The sequence below is a fragment of the Nycticebus coucang genome, chromosome 5 (assembly GCF_027406575.1).
Source record: "Nycticebus coucang isolate mNycCou1 chromosome 5, mNycCou1.pri, whole genome shotgun sequence".
Lineage (NCBI taxonomy): Eukaryota > Metazoa > Chordata > Mammalia > Primates > Lorisidae > Nycticebus > Nycticebus coucang.
Window position 1 is genome coordinate 102,640,172 of NC_069784.1, and position 22,372 is coordinate 102,662,543.

Sequence of the window (22,372 nt, forward strand, 5' to 3'; positions counted from 1 at the left end):
ATTCTATTTTTAGACTTATGTTCCTGTTGAGATAGTTACTATAGCCTTGACAAGTAAATTTTGCAGTGCTGTGAGTTTTGATTCATGATTCAATAGTGCCCTAGGATTCTTAGATTAAAAGTGCTATGGAAACACAGTGTGCTTTTTTACATATTCAAGACACAGTACACTGCCCTTCTCCACCCTACAGCGGAGCATGGCTGCTCCATTAAGCAGCATAACATGCTGTTTCCAAAGAGACTGCGTGGCCCTGATGAACACTGCAATTTCTCACAAACAACTAATATAATTTACTTTATATTAGTAAAGTATTCGTTCCCTAGAAATGGATAAGCTATTACTCAAGACCAAAAGCTATCTTTAAAACTTTCTAGTCCAATATTCCTGATACATTATTATATTATAAAATTATTTTCAAGGGTAAATCAAGAAAAATCTAGTCAGACTCTTACTTGGTAGAACCAATCTAACCCTGTCTAGGAAAAGTATCTTGCTGTTTTTCTAAGTTTCCTGTAAATTACATATTTCAACATGTTTGTAAAACACGAAGGTCCAAAATTAGTCTGTATTTTTTCCACAGTAAATCTAAAATTAGCAAGTTTTTATTTCCAATCTATGAAGATATTTTTTCCCCTAGAAAGTCACCTACTAGTTTAAAAATAAGCAGATAAGAGTATAAATGTGCACACATCTCATAAAAATGTAAAAAAAAAATGTTCATTTGTATGCTACAGGAAAACATAGATTTTAGTCTTAAAAATTTCCATAGCACTTGATATATCAGAAAACTGTACAGACTCTCTCTTTCTTTCACTTTCATCAAGTAATACCAACCAAGCAGATTCAGGAATCTTCGACTTAAATTTTTTTCTGAATCGGAAAGCAGAAACTTTCCTACAGAGAATCCACATTTTTGGAACTTGGTGAGACACTGGTCCTATTACCATCAATTAATTAATCTTGACAGCTTAGCGAATGGCTTATTCAGCTATTAGGAGGTAAACTATTGTCTTCATTTATGCATAGTGTGAATGCTATTTCTCATGTTATAATTAGTAGAGTTACATGGGAAAGATTTTTAGATAAAGTCATTGTTTTCAATAATCAAAATAAATTTTTAAAAGTCTATGTACAAGACAAGCATGCAGATCTTTTAGAATTTAGTGGCTAGGTAAAGTTTTTCTTTTTTGAAAAACAATGTGCTTTCCCTTTTCTAATTATAAGAATTAGAAAACTCACTGTCTCTTCTGATGTGGCTGCCAGCACGCGCTCGGGGCTGGATGTAGGGCCCATTCACAGGAAATTCTTCTGCTGATACCCAGGCATAGTCTCTGTATCTTTTTGTGAACTTTTAGTTCATAATTGCTTATTTATATTTTATTATTCACATGTATGTAAATTCATATACAGAAGGCAGAAGAGAATTTATCAATTTCAACAAATGCATTCCAAACCATTTATTGTACACCTACTATGTGCTAGGCGTTATTCTAGGGGATAAGTATACAGTTAGTCCAAAGAACATTTCCATAAAAAAAGTGAATATATTCCATTGTATCCTTAAGAAAGGGGGAAGAAATCTATCAATCAAACCAACTTCAAGAAAATAGAAATTTAAAAGAATTCTCTTAAAAGAAAAGCCTGCCAACATGAATATAACTTCCCACAAACAGTCCAGTTAATTCAGTGAGTGTTCTGATCATTGCTTGGGGGGGGGGGTATGGAAACCAGTTACTGCTTACATGATTCTCTTCTCAAAGGTCCTGAAATTAAACTAATCTTCATCCTTGGGCATGGTCTAAGCATTAGTAACACCATAAAATAAAAGTTTTAAAATAAATTACTCTTTAACAACAGAGATCTATTTAAACATCCTAACTTCCAGAAAGGGGAGATTTGGATCTTAGATTTCCGTCCTTGAAGTTTCTGATGTAACGATTAAGTAGCACCTACTGGGGCAACCCAAGAAATACCACACATTTTGTGTGGCTGACCAGGCAGGAAAAATTGTTCACTGGTGAAGCAGCTCTCTTTTAGCCATGATTTCAAGGTTGGCGGATCTAAATTTGCCCTTGCTTTCAGCTTTGTCTTGCTTTACTGGCTTGCAAATCCTGTCAGTGACCCTAGGTTGGCCTGCCTGCTGCCAGCCTGATGTTGGGAAAGGTATTGAAATTTACCAGAATCTTGCCCTTGGCCTCCACTCCCAGGACACAGTATTTTCATACATTATAAGGCACTGCCAGCTCACAATAGCTTTGTAGTCAGGGAAGGCAGCCCAACAAGGCTGCCCCCAGATACCCACACGCTTGTCACCTGGCCCAGCAATTGCAAATAGGTTAACAATTCTCAGAGCAACCTGTTTGTTCTCCTTTTGCAAGAAAATGCCTAGCAAATAACTATAATATTTCAGCTGGAGCCAAATATTGCACTTAGGCTTCTCAGACTAACATAAAGGTCTCAAATAACAGAGCTGCCTTTATTTCACTGAGAAACTAAAACATTTTTTTAAATGGTCTCGTGCTTTGGTGATTTTCTGAGCCAACCAAACACCAGAGTGGCCAACGTTTTTTAAGTGATTGAAGCAGCATCTCAATGGATTCAGAGGAGCAACAATAACGCAGTGTGACAATTGGTCTTGAAAAATTAGAAGGCTCTAATGAAGAAAAAAGATCCCCAGCACATTCCCAAAATGCTGCATGGGAGTTTTAGAATTACAGTGAAGCAATGACTTCATTAGTTTGTGCAACAAAATTCAAAATTTGGGGGACAAGACTTGGTCAAGATAGCCAAACTTATCAATAACAGGTGCAAAAACTGTAACTATATTAAATGGGTGGGGAAAGAGTCAGAAGGAAAACCATAGAATCTTGTATTTCCAGATCTCTGCATTCGACATCTCACTCTCACTCTTTTTTGTGATTTAAGGGAGTTAAATCACAAAAGTAGGTGAGATGACCAACTTCAGGGGGAAAAAAACTGAGTCTTTCTTCCTTCCCCTATTCTCTTTAGATCTGTCCTCCCCCGGGCTTTCTGTCCTAATGGCATTTCATTTCCAAGAAAATCACTGGTATCTTTCAGTCTAATTGATTCACGGTACAAATCTTTAAAAATGAAAGAAAGGAAAGAACTTCAGTTTGCTCTGCCGGCGGACATCTTTTCCTCTGCCCCCGCTCTCAGTAAGCCTTCAACCAACTTTTGCTGAAAAGGATGTAGCAGAGGGGTGATGAGGCTTGAAATTCCTCCGTTCTCTCATCCCCACTCTTTTCTTGCGCTCCGCATACGCCACCCCTACATCACCTCACCCCACTCCCCACCTCCAATCCACAATCTTTTATAAGTCTGCTGGGGCGCTTTAATGAGTTTCCTGCCTGGGTTTCTCTTTCTGACCTGAGAAGGCACTTTCAGGGCATAGGTAAATGGAATACCTGAGAGATGTAAAAGATCTGAAGGAAAAATCTCGTGCTCCCTAACTGCTATTAAGTATTTTGCAGATAAATAAACATATTCTCTTGATAGTGTTCAAAATGCTGAGCTCTTTAGCCATATACGTTTTTCACTTAACAGACTTACACTGAGTTTACTATGTACCATGCACTGTTTTAAACACTTTAAAAACCGGGACTTTTTGCTTAAAAACTATGTTTAAACAATATTAAGTCCGTGTGTGCTTTTGAACACCCTTGCTATATTTTTCCTTATAACACAGTACAGCGGTTAAGTCTTAAAAGACAAATATGGAAAAACTTTAACCACTTGCTACTTTATTGCAAGCAAATCATTTCCCTCTGCAATTCTTAGCAATCATTGTAATTAAATACACTAGTAGCGGGAGGACGAATTCTTGGACTTTTTTTTCAAGGATGATCTGAGGTTTAGCCTCAGGCGTTTGGAAGCGCCTGCTAATTGCTCTCGTGGCAACCCTGAATTGTACCTGTAGGTATTCCCTTTCAGAAAAATCCTGCAACCCTCACCGTAATTGTGGAGGTCGAGTTCGCGCCTGGTCCACCGTGGCGCGTTCACCTGTGGCGGTGACCGAACTGTCAAGAGCACTCGGGCCTGGGAATTGGGGCGGACTACCCGAGCGCTTCGGGATCCCTGTCAGCAGGATTGCAGGGACCCGTAGTCAGGACGGTGTCGGGGCAGTTCTGCCCCGCTCAGCGCTCAGACCGCCAGCGCTGCAGCCAAGCAGAGCCTCCGAACCCCGCGCCGGCTGACAGCAGATCCGGGGCTCACTGCCCCCGCGGTCCACGCCGTCCTGCCCAAACCCTATCTAGCCTCGCCAGGCCCTGCTAGGCCCTCGCGGAGTAAGTGATTTGCCCGGGGTTAAGTTTCAGAAGTCAGGCTGAAACATCTCGGGTTTCTGTTCACACGGCTATTGAAGGCACCGCAGTGGGGACCGCACAACCCCCCTTCCTTCTGTTGGGAAGGGGGTTGGTATCTTAATGAGGGTTTAACCTGCTGGCTACAGGTCCTCAGCGCCGGCCCGACTCCTCATCTCCCCCAGCCCAAATCCCGCCCGGTCCCGTCTTTTCACGTCGTATCCTTTCCCCTTCTCCTGCCTGCCCAGCTCGGGTCTTATGTGTGGAAAGAACGGGGGTGTCGAAGGGACGCCCTAGCAAATCCCCAGAGAGATATGAACCCATCCGTGACCAAGGGTTGTGGTTGTTGACACGCAGCTGTTTCCGCCTCACGTGTGGAGTTTCAGGCGGGATCCCAACCAGCCCGCCGGCCGTCTCCGGGTACAGCCGCGCGGTGGCCGGCGAGCAACCCCGGCTTCCCCGGCTTGGTTTCAATTACTGGCCTCGCAGAGGCATAGTGTCGTGGCCAGTTCAAAGTCCCACAGAACGTGGAGGGAAAACGCAGCTTGAAAACATGTTTGAAAGCACAGCTAGAGTTTCATATAACCCAAGTTTTCCATTGCTGCAAGAACTGTTGGACGCGAATTAGTACTTTGGAAAACAAATTCAATTTTCAAGCGCGAAATCTTCACGCCCTGGATTCTAATTAACTCTAAAGCTGCGACTGCAACAAGCCACTGGGACTGGAGGGAGAACTGAGGCAATTATCTGCATATTCCAAGCCCAAAACACTCAAACTCGAAAACCTACTAAAACTGTGTACTGAAATACCCGCATCATTGCTCTGGTCCTTCCTGCCTTCCCAGTAGACACATCTCCAGTCCCATGTGTACTCAGCGGGATCTACTATCCACAGGGCCTGTGGCCGAAGACCAAATGGAAATAATTGATGTATACAAATTGGAAATCGCATCGTGGCGGACCTGTCAGACCCTCCGACCGCCAGCGGTTAAGTACCTGGTCTGGGAAACTCCCGTCTTTATCTGTCCATAGCCCAGAGGCCGCGGAGGTAGCCTTGGGAATTGTCAGAGAGAAAAGCAACTTTGATTTAAGGTTTTCAAAAGCCCCAGAGAACAAATATGACCGCTCGGGTCAGCCAGTCAGCAGTTTTGGTCCAGACAAGGGACAGCTGAGTGGGGCGTTTCGGAGAAGCCACGGCGCCTCCGGACGTCACACGCGCTCGCGCACACTTAGCCACGCGCTTGGGGTTATTCTTTAAACACAGGACTGAAACTTCAGGAGTGAGACGGCAGCGCGCGGAGGAGGGCGGAAAGTCGAGGCTCGGAGCCCGCCCCTCGTCCGCCCCGCCCCGCCCCGCCCCGCCCGTCCCGCCGAGTCCGCGCGCTTCCAGAATAGGAGTTAGCCAGCCCGCGCTCACGCTCGCCGCGGTCTCTCCCGCCCGCCCGCGCCAGCTCCGGGTCGCAGGTTTGCGGCCTCGTTCCCACGCCTCCGCTCGAACCTCTAGGCGGGCATTGGCGAGCTCGACCCCGCCCCCTCGCCCCAGCCAATCGCGAGCCACGCCGACCTCCGAGGAGGCGGAGACCGAAGGGAGGCCCGGGCCTGCGCGTGGGGTGGGGGCGGGCAAGGTGGCCCCGCCCGCGCCGGGGGGCGTGGCCGGCGCCGGCTCTTGCGGCGGTGCAGGGTTGCGGCGTGGGAAAGAGCCTCTGGGAGCCGAGCTTGCCGCCGAGGGAGCCGCGCCTCCGAGGCCACGGGAGGGAAGCAGGAGGCCGGCGGGGCCGGTGCTGTGCCCCGCTCCGCGTCCTTGGTTTCGGCCCGGCTGCGCCCCGCTCGAGTTTCGCCGCGATGAAGCGCCCTTGCGAGGAGACAACCTCCGAGAGCGACCTGGATGAGACTATCGACGTGGGGAGCGAAAACAATTACTCAGGGTGAGCGCGGGCTTGGAGGGAGCTGGCCGGAGCCCGAGGGTGTAGGGGAGTTTTGTGCACGAGCTGCTCCTTGGAAGTCCCGAGGCTTCTCTCCCCAGCAGGCGGATGAGAGGGAAGTTTTGACCGAAAGACTTTGGTGGGCGCTCGCAGAGCGTGGCTTGGGGTGGGGCGAGGGATGTCTCTTTTCACTATAGGGGTGGGGCGGAGATGATGGGAGACTCGTCGGAAAGGAAGAGTTCAGGAGTTGGCTGTCAGCATGGGGTGCACGGACAGGCACGTCCGGGTGGCCGGCGACGCTTCCGCCACTAAAACTGTATTTGGGATACTCTTAAAACACGAACAATTTGATTTTTAATTTTTAGAGAAGCTAAAATCACGATTTGCTTTTTTAGAGAAATTAAAGCGGTCTGTGATGTCAAGGCTAAGTAGGTTGAGATTTGCAGGGTTATAGTGTGTGACTGGGCATACGCTCTAGGAGGGAGTGACTGATGTAAAGATCGGAAAGGGCATCGTTTCTTTGACTGCTTGTTCTCGAGTCTGGAAAAGATTGGCGTCGTGATCACAGAAGCCAGACCTCCACTTTCCTGTGACAGAGGGAGATTACTGAGACATTTTAGAGCCAAGGAGGGTCAAATGATAATTGCTTCTAATTGTCGTCCCCAGAAGCACCTTAATTATTTATCTGCAGCTGTCACTCAAACAGGGAAATTTTCCCTGCCTTTGGAAAGCAGTTTTTCTTTCATATTGTTATTCTAACACGTACAAACCAAGAGCAAAGTCATTTACGTGAAACGTTTGCAACATTTCAGATGTATCATTATTGAAGTGTTGTGTCATCTTAAGAAATGAGGTCTGAAAAAAAAAAAGAAAAATGGAAGATGTCACGTGAAAGGTGAAACCAGTAGAGAAAAAGTGAGAATGAAGGGGACAGTTAAATCAGAAATAAGATACAGAAGTGAGAAGGTGAAGTAATAACCTGGTGTGTGCAACATTTCTAAAGTGAAAAACAACAAATAACAAGAATTTGGAACATTTGAGAACATAAAGAAGTATAGTGTCCACGAATTGTGAAAAGAAACAGATACAAACCAGAAAGTATTGTAAAACTTTTGGGACCAAATAATCCTTTGCTTGAACTTTTGATATAAAAATATTTTTTTCATGAGTAAACTCAAGGTAGATTGTAGTTTCTAGAGATTTAAGCCGAGATTGAAGGCTAAGAGACACCTACAGTTTCATTTTCAAAGTAAAATCTTTACCTAGTAGTAAACCTAATTTTAATTTCCTTATCAGTGCTATACTTAGAGCTTACTTTTGGAATATTGGTATACAAAACATCAGATTGGTCACTTTTTTCTGTGGTAAGATCATGACTAACTGAAGTTTTGAAATAATAAGATAATTTCTGTTTATTTTAACAATTGCACCAAGGGACAACTTTCTGAGGTGTAATAACTGTATATCTGTTTGACAGTAGTGCTTAACACCTATTTAATTTTAAAAAGTGGTACTAATTTGTTCAGTATACCTGATAAGAAGGAAGAAGAGGGATGCTGTTAGAGGAGCTTGACTTTAAAATATATATGAGTGAAACTAGGAAATATGAATATCTAACTTCTCACCCTAGTGTTATTTCACTGGGAAACTAAAGTAAATGTTCTGTGACATTTTCACCCATGGATTTAGCATCTGGAGTCCCAATAAAAATCCTTTTCTTAAATAACACATAATTCCTACCTGAAAAGTGGCAGAAAGGCTGAAAGGAAAGTCTGTTAAGAGTGAAGCAAGAACTAAGAATAAAGCAACACAGACTTGAACTGTGAAATCCTCTGGATATTTAATGGGTGCCACCAAGTATCTCTAAGAAACTATTGTTATGTTAATGCAGCACCTGACTTGCTCTTCCTATTTCATAGGCAAAGTACTAGCTCTGTGATTAGATCGAATTCTCCAACAACAACATCTCAGATTATGGCCAGAAAGAAAAGGAGAGGGGTATGTGATTTTTTTTCACTTCATGTAATCCAGCCTAATGTGGAACAGTTGTATTTTTCCATTGAAGTAATTTTATCATTTGTGTATTCATACACTTTGGTTATTTTGCTTTCTTTGGGATAGATTATAGAGAAAAGGCGTCGGGATCGGATAAATAACAGTTTATCTGAGTTGAGACGACTGGTGCCAACGGCTTTTGAAAAACAAGTAAGTTTCTCCCATTCAGACCCCCCCACACCCAAAAAAAAGCTGAAACAATCTGATTCTCTCATCTGGGAATGTGGGTTCTTGTTAAAGCTCATTAAAATAATGGTGTATGTGCCCTGATGTAGCACAGAGCAGCTATTTCAATAAAATGCTTTCTTGTGGCAAATCTATTAAAAACATAATCCATCATGAAGTTGAAAAACATTTCCATTCTTTAGCTTATTTTCCCCTTCAGGGTTACAATGTTAAGCCTTTCTCTTTTCTTTCTATGAATACCAGTAGTGGTTTTGTTTAAAATTATGCTACATGTAGTATTCAAAAAAAAAAAAAAATCATATGTGAAATATTTTTTCTCAAACTGTTAAAAAAAAAAAGTAATCTTTTAATTGGGAAATAACCAAAACTTTTGTAGCTCTATTTTCCTAAATAATGCTACTAATAAAATTTATTTACCAAACCACTTGCTTTCATTTTTAATCCCTGGGCTAATAGAATGATGTTTGATTTGGGACATCTTTTTGGAAAGTTGGTAAAAATCAAATTAGTCATAAAAATTCCTTTTCATAGTTTGAATATTCCTTTACAAAAAAAAAAAAAGATTTTGCACACTTAGAAAAATAGAAAGCCAAATGTTTGAATCTTCCTTTGTTGTTTTAGAAAAGTCGTGTTTCTTTCCTACTGCAATGGCTAATGGCACAGATTTCTAAGAGCTCCTTCAAAGGATATGACAGCATGTCCTTGTTGAAAATACTTTCAATTTAATTCAAATAGTGTATAAAACAGCATTTGTTTGTTTATTCCATTTTGTTGTTTAATTCATGAATACATAAACATTATAAAACAAGTCTTCCAAAGCCCTTGGAAATTATCCAGAAACTCCAGTTTCAATTATTAGTCACTTTCACTGAAACTGCTTATATAAAGGTTGAATGGTGACAAAATTACAAGGTTAGTATAGTATTGACTGTACATTTTTAAGACAAAAAAGACACCCACTCTATATGCTGATTCTGTCTTTAATATCCTAAATATAATGTGGAAACTATAGTTTTGATTAGTAGCATTTTCAGTGACCATAGGCTGCAAATGAAAATGCCGGCAATCAATGATGGTTTTTAAGTTTAGAGTATTGAAATGTCTACAGTTGTAAGGAGCAGTTTGATGATTTTTTTTTTTTTCTTAAATGTTGGCTTAAAATGAACCTTAAAAGCAAACCTCAGTTGTTTGGCAGTTAGTTACCATAAACATGAACTTCCCATTGGCAGAGCTTGGCTACCAACCATAGTGTGCTGGCTCTGTCACAATATGATTAGAAGAGTATTCAGTAGAGCAGTTAAGTAACTCTGGCACTCTCACTGTGTCCCAAGTGCTGATAATTTTCACAAAACAAGTAAAGTATAGGAACTTGAAATAATCCTTAGTATCTTTTTCAAAAAAAAATTGGTATAATTATTATATTCAGCTCTTCCAGGAAATTAGAAGCCACCACAGCCCCCTGAGACAGCTACAGATGGTTCATTTGTATTTCAGCTGGTTTTAAAGGTTGCTTTATTTTAAAAGGGAAAAGAAGGAACATAAAAATATTTTTTTCCAGATATTTTCATTAAGAACTATTTTAAAAGTTTCAAAAAATCCTTAAGTGTTTATCATGCTTCCCAGGTAAATAGTAAATTATTTCTTCTTGTTTATGATCTTGGACTTCACAGTGACACCTGCTGGTAGTTATTGGAGGAAAAAAACTCTTTTTTTTTTTTTTTTTTTCCATCCCTATTTTTATTTTTATTGTTGGGGATTCATTGAGGGTATAAGAAACCAGGTTACACTGATTGGTTACAGTGATTTGTTAGGGAAAGTCCCTCTTGCAAATCATGTCTTGCCCCCAAAAGGTGTGGCACACACCAAGGCCCCACCCCCTCCCTCCTTCCCTCTCTCTGCTTTTCCTTACCCCCCCATGACCTTAATTGTTGTTAATTGTCCTCATATCAAAATTGAGTACATAGGATTCATGCTTCTCCATTCTTGTGATGCTTTACTAAGAATAATGTCTTCCACGTCCATCCAGGTTAATATGAAGGATGTAAAGTCTCCATTTTTTTTAATGGCTGAATAGTATTCCATGGTATACATATACCACAGCTTGTTAATCCATTCCTGGGTTGGTGGGCATTTAGGCTGTTTCCACATTTTGTTTTTTTTTTTTTTTCTTTTTTTTTTTTTTTTATTGTTGGGGATTCATTGAGGGTACAATAAGCCAGTTACACTGATTGCAATTGTTAGGTAAAGTCCCTCTTGCAATCATGTCTTGCCCCCATAAAATGTGACACACACTAAGGCCCCACCCTCCTCCCTCCATCCCTCTTTCTGCTTCCCCCCCCATAACCTTAATTGTCATTAATTGTCCTCATATCAAGATTGAGTACATAGGATTCATGCTTCTCCATTTTTGTGATGCTTTACTAAGAATAATGTCTTCCACTTCCATCCAGGTTAATACGAAGGATGTAAAGTCTCCATTTTTTTTAATGGCTGAATAGTATTCCATGGTATACATATACCACAGCTTGTTAATCCATTCCTGGGTTGGTGGGCATTTAGGCTGTTTCCACATTTTGGCAATGGTAAATTGAGCTGCAATAAACAGTCTAGTACAAGTGTCCTTATGATAAAAGGATTTTTGGAGGAAAAAAAACTCTTAAAAGTCTTCTCTTTCTTATTTCCCTGCTTACCTGTGGTCTACTATGAAATACCCTTAAGGACTTACTCAAATTTTCTATTTTTGAAAGATCTTCTTTTCATAATAATTTGCTAAAGTCCTATCTCCTAATCTTCCAGAGTTATACAACTATTCATCTAGACTTCAGCATTACATAAGACTATTGATATGCATGCCATAATAAAATATATTATTAATCAAGATAGAAATTTAATGCAAAGTTTGAGATTTTTGCAGTTGAAGTGGTTTTTGTGGAGTTATCTTAGAAGTTTAATTATTCTGATAATAAATTATTTATTTTGCCTTCTTTTTAGCTTTTAAAATTTTAAATGGTAAATGTGTCATTCATACATCATAGTGCTATCATGTAAAGTTTGAAAAGAATTCGTATCTGTCACAAAATTAAACTTGGAATTTACTACGGAGAGGGAAAATTGAAATAGTAATGTTAAATTCAATGTATAATGTTCCAAATTAGTTTTCATAGGACTAATGAGACAACATAATTTCTTTATGAAGGGATCTGCAAAGTTAGAAAAAGCTGAAATATTGCAAATGACAGTGGATCATTTGAAGATGCTTCAGGCAACAGGAGGTAAAGGTAAGTTGGTGACTTCATCTTTTCCCCCTTTCTACCTTTCTCTTTTCATTTCCCTCCCTCCTCTCTAATGTTGTAAGGAAGTCATAGTTGAACGGTTCTTTAACAAGCTGAGCTAGGCGGTCCCAGATTAAAGCTGTGGAAATCAATGCTAATGGCAGGATTGAACTCGTGGGAAAGAACTTCTGGAACAAAAGAAGCACTTGACCCTGGGCTTGTGTTTGCTTTCATAATACTGTGGGAGTAAGGCTTCATTCACAGCAGACTGGTCAGAGATTTGTTTGGGACTTAAGAAGCACATGATGGAATCTGTACAGAAAGAAAAAACAAACACACAAACATCCAAACATAAACAAGGGGTTAGAGGTGATCCTTTTCTCTTCTTCTTTCTTTCTCTTTTTCTCCTTTTTCTCCCTTCACTTCTTCCTTTTCCTCCTCCTCTTCCTTCTACATTATTAAATCAAGGTAGGGACACAAAATAATTTAGCTATTCCAAAGGAAGCAACTCCAGCGTTATTTTCATTGTTGTTTTCAGGAACAAGTTCCTCTTGGATTTAGAGTAAAAAGAACATTTGAAGTTCACATAGTAAATCTCTGTATTGGACACCGTTAATGGAGCAGAGTAGGTCCTAGGGAGAGCAGACAGGAGCAGGCACTCTGGGCCCAGTGCCCTAAAGAAATATCCTCCGTACTGGACAGTGACTTAGGAGGAGTTCTATCAAGGGGTTAAGAGAGGGACTTTCATCTTATGCTAAAAATAAACTTGAGATCCTAAAAACTCTAATATTCCTTCAAATTTCAAAATCCCACCTGTGCATACATCATTCAGACTTGATTTTATCATTTGGTGTCATTATCATCCTTCATAGAAGCCTTTGATATTCATCTTAGTCAAGGGTGTTATTCAATATATTTTAATAACTGAATAAAGAGAGGGTATCACAAGGGGTTAGGTGCTGCTACTACCTCTTGGAGGCCTCGCTGTGCTCAGCATTAACCTATTACTACATAGTAGATAAGTCCTAGATCAGGGCAGAGGCAAGGAATTGGAGGGAAGTAGCCATTTACCAGTTAATTTGGAACTATTTAAGTGTTTAACTCCTACATGTCCATACTGCTTAGGACCTGTAGAACATCAGTTCTGAGGTTAACCTGTCTTTTCCTGGTATAACACCCATCTTTTACTGGTGGTGTGTGTTGGGGCAGGGAGGACCATTGTACAAAGAAGCGGACATTATCCCAGGTTGTGCCTTCTTAAGAAACTGTCTTAATGAGTAAAGAGTGGTTTAAGATGCAGACATTCTAAGTAATAGAAGAGACTTGAATTAAATCATAGAAGACAGTGATCCAGCCCAGTTTGGCAGTGACTTGAATTTGCCTTAAAACAGAAATACACTGCTTTACTTTGAGACCTACACTAGAAGAGTGAGCTCCAGAGGCCTCTCCAGCCCCAGATTCTGTCTCTACAACTGCTATCTCAGGATGTTAGGATTGTCATTGAGTTAGCAATGGTGCAAGAAAAGTTAGTCTTCCTCCCTTGGCATTGTTAGCCACAAGGCTAAGTATTCTTATCAGGGTTTCAAATATTTGGCATGAGCTGTACTTCTAAAGAGGAATATTGTTCTTAGGCTTTAGTATAAAAACTGAGTTCCATCTCAGTTGCTATTCTTGGCTACCTGAACAGCTCTAAAATTCATCCCAGAATAGTTTGTGGACATTTCCAAGCAGGTTCCATACAAGTCGCCTGACTGCCAGGTCATTAAAGAGGTCATTGCACAGAATGTGTGGCTTTTAAGAAGGCCTTTTGGACTAACACTAGCAGACTTCCAAATGCCTCAAAGTGTAGTGAGGAAGGGCATGGTCTGTGTTGCCTGATTTCAAATCCTGACTCTGCAAGTTATTAGCTGTGTGACCTTGGGTAAATTACTAAGCCTCTCTGAGCCCCAGTACATCAGCTGTAAAATTAGTACAGTGATAGTGTCCACCTCCCAAGATTGTTATGAGTCAATTCACTTAAAGCCATTGAACAGTTGTAGCACAGAGGAAGTGATGTGGACACATGTGCTATTGTTGGCCCAAGGTCCATCCATAGAAGACAGGTGCTCAACATCATCTCCCTCTGCATTTAATAATAGGGTAGGAATTACATAATATATATTCCTTAAGATGCAATAGAGGATTCACAGCATAACTGGCAAACTACAAATTTTACTTACTTCATGGCCACTAATGAATATTCTGTTGACTTATTCTTTGCAGTCCGTCTTAATAGTTTCTAGAGATTTATTAACCTAAATTTCTAAGTCCCTCTGGATTTCTGGACTCCGTGTGTGTCATTACCTCTTTCTCTCATAGAGGTCAGAAGCCCCAAAGCCCTACAGAGAACCCTGAGCACTGAAGTATGAAATCTTTCCACAGAGGCTTCTTCTTCAAGAGTAGCTTTTCCTCCAGATCCAAGGGGCTTTGTTTGCTAACTGTGCCAAAGTACTAGAAAATTGACTGCTTTCGTTCCTTCCACATTTTAAGATATTGTCTTATATCAGCTTTATTCTGCTTCGTTTCTATCTTAATAGAGTTTCTACATAATATATATGCAGATACCTTTTTAAACTTCCAAATTTCTACTAGAATTCTAGTTTTAGGACTTTGAATATATCTAACTACTACTTTTCAAAGTGCTTTGATTATAGAATACGATAGCCTAGTTTTTAATAGATGATAAACGAAACAGGTAATATTTTGGTTGGCAAAAACATAAAAGAGATAATATAGTAAATGATGGAAATAACCTTATTTGAATGTGACATTTCTTATTCAGGTATACAGACTTACCAAAAGTAAATAGGCTAAACTTTTAATTTGAAAATTACTTTTAACATGTTGCCAAGGAAAAAGAATCTGTAAAGGACATGTTTGTAAATACCAGAGTTCACTCATTCAAAGTGGGTGACATTTCCCCAAATGTCTGATTATCATTGTGCTCTAAACTGGCACTCTAATAATCAGATGTTACTGTTTTCTGTTCTAATATATTATCTCTGAATGGAAAGAGAATCTGTTAGTAATGAATCTGACCAAGAGTTAGCCATTTTTGTGGCAGTAACACATGGGGGATGTTATGTGGGGGTGTGTACATACACACTACACAATGAACACACATTTTTTCCTGGGTGGGTGCCAGAAGAAAGTAAGCTTACCAATGGTGGAGATATATACTTGAACTTTAGAAAAACTAGGAATTACAGTGTAGTAAATTCACATCAGTAAAGCAACCTTATATTCCTGACCAAAAAAATAAGATCTTCAAATTAGTAACCAAATTAAATCAAATTAAATAAAAAATCATCTTGTTTTCATTAAACCTTTTCATACGGAGTTATGACAAGATGTTTTCACTTTGTTGATAAAAAAACATTGTAAGTCAAGAAGCATTTGTGCATTTATTGAGAGTCTAGCACATTTCTAAGGAAAGTTCTCAAGCTGCTAAGATGCACTTGGCTGGTCTGTTAAAATGCCAAGAGCGTAAGGATGTTTCAGATAAGCCCTTTAATCTCCAACTCCTGTGACAGAGACAGAGAGACTGGAGCTCTTCATTTCCATGAAAACGTTTCCTGGGGAATTTCACTATCCCACAACACAGAAGGAGAGACACCATTTTTTTCCCTGGAAGTGTTTGAAACTCGGATGTTCTTAATTTTTCCGCCACTGTGATTTGCATTTCAAGAATGAGTGTAGCATATTGCACTGCCAGAGCTGTCACACATGTGAGTCGCAAAGTACACTTTATTAATAACTTCAGCAAAATTAAAACCCATAGGCAATATTTTCAGAAAGGATTATCAAGTTCAATCTTCTGCAGGACAGAGCAGAACATCAGTGAGTGTTTTATTCTCCCTGACTCTGTCATTCCCCCCACACCCCATTTCTGCCTTTCAATCTCTCCTTTCCCCCACATTGCTTGACGCCCCCTTCTAGGCTACTTTGACGCACACGCTCTTGCCATGGACTTCATGAGCATCGGGTTCCGAGAGTGCCTAACGGAAGTGGCAAGGTACCTGAGCTCCGTGGAGGGCCTGGACTCCTCGGATCCACTGCGGGTGCGACTCGTCTCTCATCTCAGCACTTGTGCCTCCCAGCGGGAGGCGGCGGCGATGACGTCCTCCATGGCCCACCACCATCACCCCCTCCACCCGCATCACTGGGCCGCGGCCTTCCACCATCTGCCCGCAGCCCTGCTCCAACCCAGTGGACTCCACACCTCGGAGTCAACCCCTTGTCGCCTCTCCACAACTTCAGAAGTGCCTCCTGCCCACGGCTCTGCGCTCCTCACGGCCACGTTTGCCCACGCAGATTCTGCCCTCCGAATGCCAGCCACGGGCAGTGTTGCCCCCTGTGTGCCACCTCTTTCCACCTCTCTCTTGTCCCTCTCTGCCACGGTGCATGCCGCAGCCGCAGCAGCCACGGCAGCCGCGCACAGCTTCCCTCTGTCCTTCGCGGGGGCTTTCCCCATGCTCCCCCCGAACGCAGCCGCCGCCGTGGCGGCCGCAACGGCCATCAGCCCGCCCCTGTCGGTATCAGCCACGTCCAGTCCTCAGCAGACGAGCGGTGGAACAAACAGTAAACCTTACCGACCCTGGGGGACAGAAGTTGGAGCTTTTTAAACTCTCCTTGAACTTCTTGCACTAGCAACCGAATGTCCTTCATTTCAGAGTCAGCTAGCAACCTCTGCACCCTGAGGGCAGACATGCCGATGCCTACAGATCGCACAGGACAATAAAGCTGTTTGAGACACAAACCTCATGAGTGGAAATGTGGTATTATCTTTTCTTGTTTTGTTTTGTTTTTTTTTGTTTGTTTGTGTAAGGCAGCTTGGTAACTGACATCAGCAACTTTTGAAAACTTTTCCATTTAGAAGTTTCCTGGAAAATGTATGGACTGTACCATTCAGCAGTACATCAGTATGCCTGGATGGGGGAAGAAAAAGGCCCTGACCGAATTCTCTTAAAACCAGATGGGGGGGAAAACTCGTGTTGCATAAGTGCCTGAGCTAGGGAAGTTTTCTTCTGAACATGTAACAGTTGCACAAGAGGATGGCGGAAGGTAGGTTAAGGAAGGAAAAGTATAGAAGTCTTGCTATAGGCTGCAGAAATTTTCATACAATGCCAGAGAAAAGTACTGGGTTGAAAGCAACAGGTTTTATTGGTCAAAAGGATTGCTGAAAATAATGTCCAAGTTGAAAGAGGTACCTTTATCTTAGTTTGTTTCCTTTGTACAGACTTGCCAAGTGGCGACATTTACCAATGCATTGGTATAAGCAATTATTCCTTTAGTGCTCAGATTAACAAGCATTTCTGCTCTGCCTGCAAGCCCCCAGGCACTTTTTCTTGGGATGGCTCAAAATATGGTGCTTCTTTATTGAAAGCTTACATTTATATCGTGCACCTAGGAGCTGTCGCCTCCCATGTGCCCACCAGAGGCTGTTTGATCCATGCCAACTTGAAAACTCTTTGGTTTATACGAGTTTGGGTTAATTTATTCAGTTTCATTTGGACTACTTTTATATATTTATCCTTTTCATTTTCTCCTGATAACATTCAGCATCTATTCTTGTCACCTTTGGGGGGAAATTGCATTTCTGGAGGTGATAAGATAGGAAAGAGCATTGGGAAGAGAAAAGCCCTGATTTTTAAAGGTCTTTGTCAAGGTAATGGTTGCGTTTGATCCCAAAGCAAGATGAATGTATGCAGTGGGCTGTACATAAATTATTTTTGTCCATGCCTAGACTAGTGCTAAATACGGTGTTGTGGTTTTGTTTTTTCTTTTAATTTTTTTTGACAAAATAATCTCTTTAATACATTGAAATCAAGCACATAAGATTTTATGTTTGAAAGATAAAAGACACAGCATGTATTATGCACTTCATTTCTCTGCTGTGTGGAGAAAGCAATAAAACATTACAAGAATGTTAAACATTATGCAAAACTATACTTTTAAATTTTTGTTTTAAAATTACTGTACCTGGTCCTTTTTACATTACTTTGTAACCTTTTTCTATGCAAGACTCTTTACATATCACTAATTAAATGAAGTCCTTTTTGACTATTTTCATGTGAATGAATTGCTTTGCAGAATGGAAAGTTGATGTGAATTTCAAGCGAGGCCTTCCTTTACTAACAGTTTAAGTTATGGCTTTTCTTTCTCTCTTTCAAAATCATATAATTAAGAGCTGACTTGAAAATAACATTTATCTGATCTTATAAATCATAAGCATAGGCAGGTAAGACATTTGGAGGCAAGTAGTGATCAGTTTCCTTTGCCTTTTATTCTTAACCAGGGTTCTTGAAAAAGTCCAAATACAAGACTTCCCAATGAGAGTGGATACCAAATACCAGATAATAAGCTAGAATGTGTCCTATATTTTGTAACTCAAAAAACATTTGTAGACTTTTAAAACATCACATATACAGAACAGGCATACACAGAGGGTGCCAAAAAAAGGTATACACATTTTAAGAAAAAAACTATTAAAATTTTAATACTCGATTTATACTGATAACATTTGTTATCTTGTATGTTATATCTTGTATTTCTTTTAATCGCAGAACTCAAACGTGACTTGAGTATTATAACTTTAATACAGTATTTTTTTCTTCCTCAAAATATATATACATTTTTTGGCACCTTCTTTATTTGCATCCTGGTGGTTAAATCCTCTATACCTCAATGACGATTTCTTTTGTGGCTGTGGAAATTTTGTGGGCATTTCTCTGTCTTCAGTTAAACCTAAAATAAACCATTATAGTTCCTGATGCTATGGGGCCAAACAACATGATAAGAATGAAAAAGAATGTATTCGTTATGCTTGTCAATTTTGTCAAAGAAAAAAATAGGAAGGCTTTTATATTGTTTTAGTTTTGAAAAATCAAGCATATAGTTTACCTAATTTCTCCTGTCTGTAAGTAGGTTAAAAAAAAGGTGCAAAAACAAATCACCTTATTGCTCTTGTCTCCAAGCCCTGTGGTTCTATCTTCAGATAGCTTTAATGGAATTACGCAGCAAATAAGAAAATTGATTTAGTAGTAGTTGGAGTTTGCTTTTTAATCATAATTTGTGGATAACAGGCATGTAAATTTTATTTTATTATCAAAAACCTGATTTAGTGCCTATTGTAGTGTTTGCAGTCAGAAGGCATCTTTTTTCAAGTGTAAGCCTTTTAAAGATCACAATTTATTTTTTAATTTGGTTTAAATATTTTAAGATAAATGCCCTTCTTCCCTCCATCCTTTTCTCTTCCTTCTTTTATTTTTTTCTCGCTTTTTTCTTCCCAGTTATATATGGGCAATTATTTTTCACTTTAACTGACTGAAATATGTGCAATCCAACTTGCCACATGGCTGATAGGAAGTGTAAAAGTAATCATTGTCAGTAGTTTTAGTCATTTCTACTTAATTGGTCTATGCATCCTCAGCTTTTAACATCACAATTCGCTATATTAAATTAACCACTGAGTTTGCCATCTGTGATCCAAGTGTTCTCCAAAGGTGACATTATATCTATAGGTATAGTAATTTTTATTTTGTTATCAAAATACTAAAGGAGCCTTTATAATTGTTACAGGGAAAAAGAACTTTTAGGGTTTGATTTATTGGTGGTTTTTGTTTATGTAAAAGTTACTCCTAAAATTAATTCAAAGGTTTTTTAGTAAGATAAAAGAGAAAAGGGAACTTTTTAGAAATTTGGGTTTCCCCAACTGTTAACAGCTATGCATATGTGTAAACAGAACACAGTTTTATATTTTACATCCGTGAGCCAGAAGGTATTTATTGAATAACTACAGTGTGCCCAGCACTGTACTGTACATAAGTGTTATACGGTAGCACAGGAAAGTCCAGTCCTTCAGACTGACAGTGATAGGTATGGCTGCCTACACAGGGACCCTCAAAAGAAAGAGGGAAAGTGAAGAAAGGGATTTCTGGGAGCTGGTGTGGAAGGGGAGTCTCTTTCTCTTCCTCAGACCTCTTGTTATTACAAATATAATATTTCCTCTCATATCTGATGGACTTTTAAAGTAATCTTGAGACATAAATGTTCAAATGTTAACTAGATTGATGGTTCTCATATCCACTGTGCACATGTATTATCAAACATAATGAAAACTTTGGATTATCTTTTCTTCTGTATTCAAATCTTTCCTTTTGCCAATCACTGAATTATCACAAAGAATAATTACCCCAGATAACATCATCATAACACAGTATAATTTTCTAATTCCTTATTCCTATGAGTGAATATTCCTTATTCCATTGGTTACAAGATACACTACTAATCGAAGATCAGTTTTTAAGGAAAAAGAACCATAACTTTTTAAGGAAAAAGAACAACATAACTTTCCACAGTAATCATAAAGTACTGCTTAATTACCAGAAAAAAATTTAAAAATGCATCGTGGATTTGAGGCAATACAATATTAGACTCATAATAAATGCAATTTTGGAAACTCATGGCGAGAGGTGTATGCAGATCAAAATGTGGCTGAATTAGCTGACTTTAAAAATGTCTCAGGACACAGTCTTAGTCAAATCAGAGAATCTTTATTGACTTTGTAAGCCTAATGATTTAAAGATAGATGTATTTCTAAAACTTTTCCTCTTTGTATTGCCCAATGGGACTACTACTAGTAGTTCTGCTGCATTTTACTGAAGAATGAAACTTGACTTCCCCTTACAACTCTTTTAAGATCTGAGCAATGACCGAGGTTGTGAAGATTTCAGTAAGGCAACAAAGCCTTACAGCAAACATGACATCAGAATCTATGACTATAGCTCATATTCTTTGGATGGATAAGTCTTTGAACTTGGATGGAAGATCTTAAGAAGAAGAAAAGCCCTAAGCTTACACAGGCAGTCTCATGTGAGCACCCAGAGGCATATGGGGAATGTTTCTCCAGGCACCAGGTGGTGCTTTTTCCCATGGCTCCCTCACTTCTAACTTCAAAGAAAAGGAAAAGAGTGGCATTAGTCAGGAATTGGGTCCTCTGCTATAATTGTCAGAACTACCATCCACTGTAAGACACGGGTCTAAAAAAGAAAATCAAATGTGTACTAAACTGCTAATATGTTCTGTTGATCTCTGTGCTAAGTAACCCTCATGCTAAGTGTGTGAAATGTTTCCTCCTTTAAGCCACATAATTGTCTTATACAGTAGATGATATTATTATGCTTAATTGCATGGGTGAATAGGTGGTTAATTGTCCAAGGCTGTTCCTAGCAGGTTGAGCTATGACTCAACTCAGGCCTGTCTGATACTTAAATTAGTACTTCTGACCTTTAGGCTGTGGGTTTTGATGCTGCTTTTTTGGTCTCAGACTCATGCAGACTCCCCCAGGATTTCAACCTGCCTAGGACCACTTTGGACTAATAATAAGGGTAACTCTGTCTGTGGTATTAACTTAAAACCACCTCCATTCCACCCTTTTACTATATGAAAGGGTGAAAAAAGGAACAACCCTATGCTATTCTACATTACAATATAACAGAGAAGTTATTTTAGCAGTTCTCTAATTTTAAGTTGTTTACTTTCGATCAGGTTACAACTACTTTATCTTAATCAATGAATTTACCTTATGTAAAGGCTACGAAAGAATTCCATAATTTCACTCAATGTGATTGATGAAGGTGAGGCAAAATGGTGAAGTATTAAGACAAGCTGCCCAGTAAATAAAATTTAAAAAAAAAAAAAAAAAAACCATTTTTCCACTGGATGAAAAGATAAAGAGGTTTTTCTTTTCTTTTCTTTCTTTTTTTTTTTTTTTTTTAGGGAAATACTGAATTATTCAGAATGTTCATATACTCCAGGGCCATCATGCCATAAAACAACATTCTATTTTTTTGCAGTTTTTGCCAGGGCTGGTTTGAACCTGTCACCTCTGGTATATGGAGCCAGAACCCCACTCCTTTGAGCCACAGGTGCCACCCAAAACAACATTCTTCATTTGGCCTGTGAAGCTCTGCTCAGTAGTAACCCATTAACGTTAACAATTCTCATCTGCAGGAAGGGCTTTTTAAATAACCTGAACTCTTTGGCCTATAGTTAAGAATGTTTTTGATAGCCTTTAACAATTAACATGCATATAATTTTTCAAAAATCTCAGGCTAGAGATATTCTTATATGTTCTTAGGCTTCTATGAGTATCCAGTTTCCCTGACTTCTGTTTTTTTCTGTTAGTCTATGGGAATGAAGAGATTCATGCATATGAAATGTTACCTGCATGTAAGAGAATGCATTATAAGCCTTTTTAAGGAATAGAAATAAGTTGAATAACTTTGGCACTTTAAAGTTTTCTTGCATCAAGTTTGCGTTGTAATAGTTTTTGTGTTTTCATTACAATGAAAATAAAGTCACATTTTTTCATGGGGAAGAAAAAGTATTTTGCAAAGAGTGGCTATGATTCATAATGTATCACTTGAATAAGTATAATGATAAATTATAACCCCCCAAACAAATAAGTATCTTAATTGAGTTAACCCCTCTTTTCCTGATTATAAGCTATCACGCTGAATATTATTTACCATACTGTTAAACTCCGCTTCCTAGATCTTTCAACACTTCTTTTTTA

General features: G+C 39.6%; 1 protein-coding gene across 1 annotated transcript; it reads left to right on the top strand.

Annotated features, from left to right (window-relative positions):
• The first annotated feature begins 5,964 nt into the window (after window positions 1-5,964).
• HEY2 (hes related family bHLH transcription factor with YRPW motif 2) lies at window positions 5,965-17,859 on the top strand. The gene is made up of 5 exons (XM_053592660.1): window positions 5,965-6,244; window positions 8,161-8,239; window positions 8,363-8,446; window positions 11,679-11,760; window positions 15,733-17,859. The coding sequence occupies exons 1-5, from the start codon at window positions 6,162-6,164 to the stop codon at window positions 16,416-16,418; spliced, it is 1,014 nt and encodes a 337-aa protein (XP_053448635.1). The 5' UTR covers window positions 5,965-6,161; the 3' UTR covers window positions 16,419-17,859.
• The last annotated feature ends 4,513 nt before the right edge of the window (window positions 17,860-22,372 follow it).

Excerpts from the sequence above, each read along its gene's own strand:
- HEY2 (XM_053592660.1), top strand. The coding sequence starts at position 6,162 with ATGAAGCGCCCTTGCGAGGAGACAACCTCCGAGAGCGACCTGGATGAG. Across the intron at positions 6,245-8,160 it reads AGCGAAAACAATTACTCAGG|GCAAAGTACTAGCTCTGTGA; the intron begins GTGAGCGCGGGC and ends CCTATTTCATAG. Across the intron at positions 8,240-8,362 it reads CCAGAAAGAAAAGGAGAGGG|ATTATAGAGAAAAGGCGTCG; the intron begins GTATGTGATTTT and ends TCTTTGGGATAG.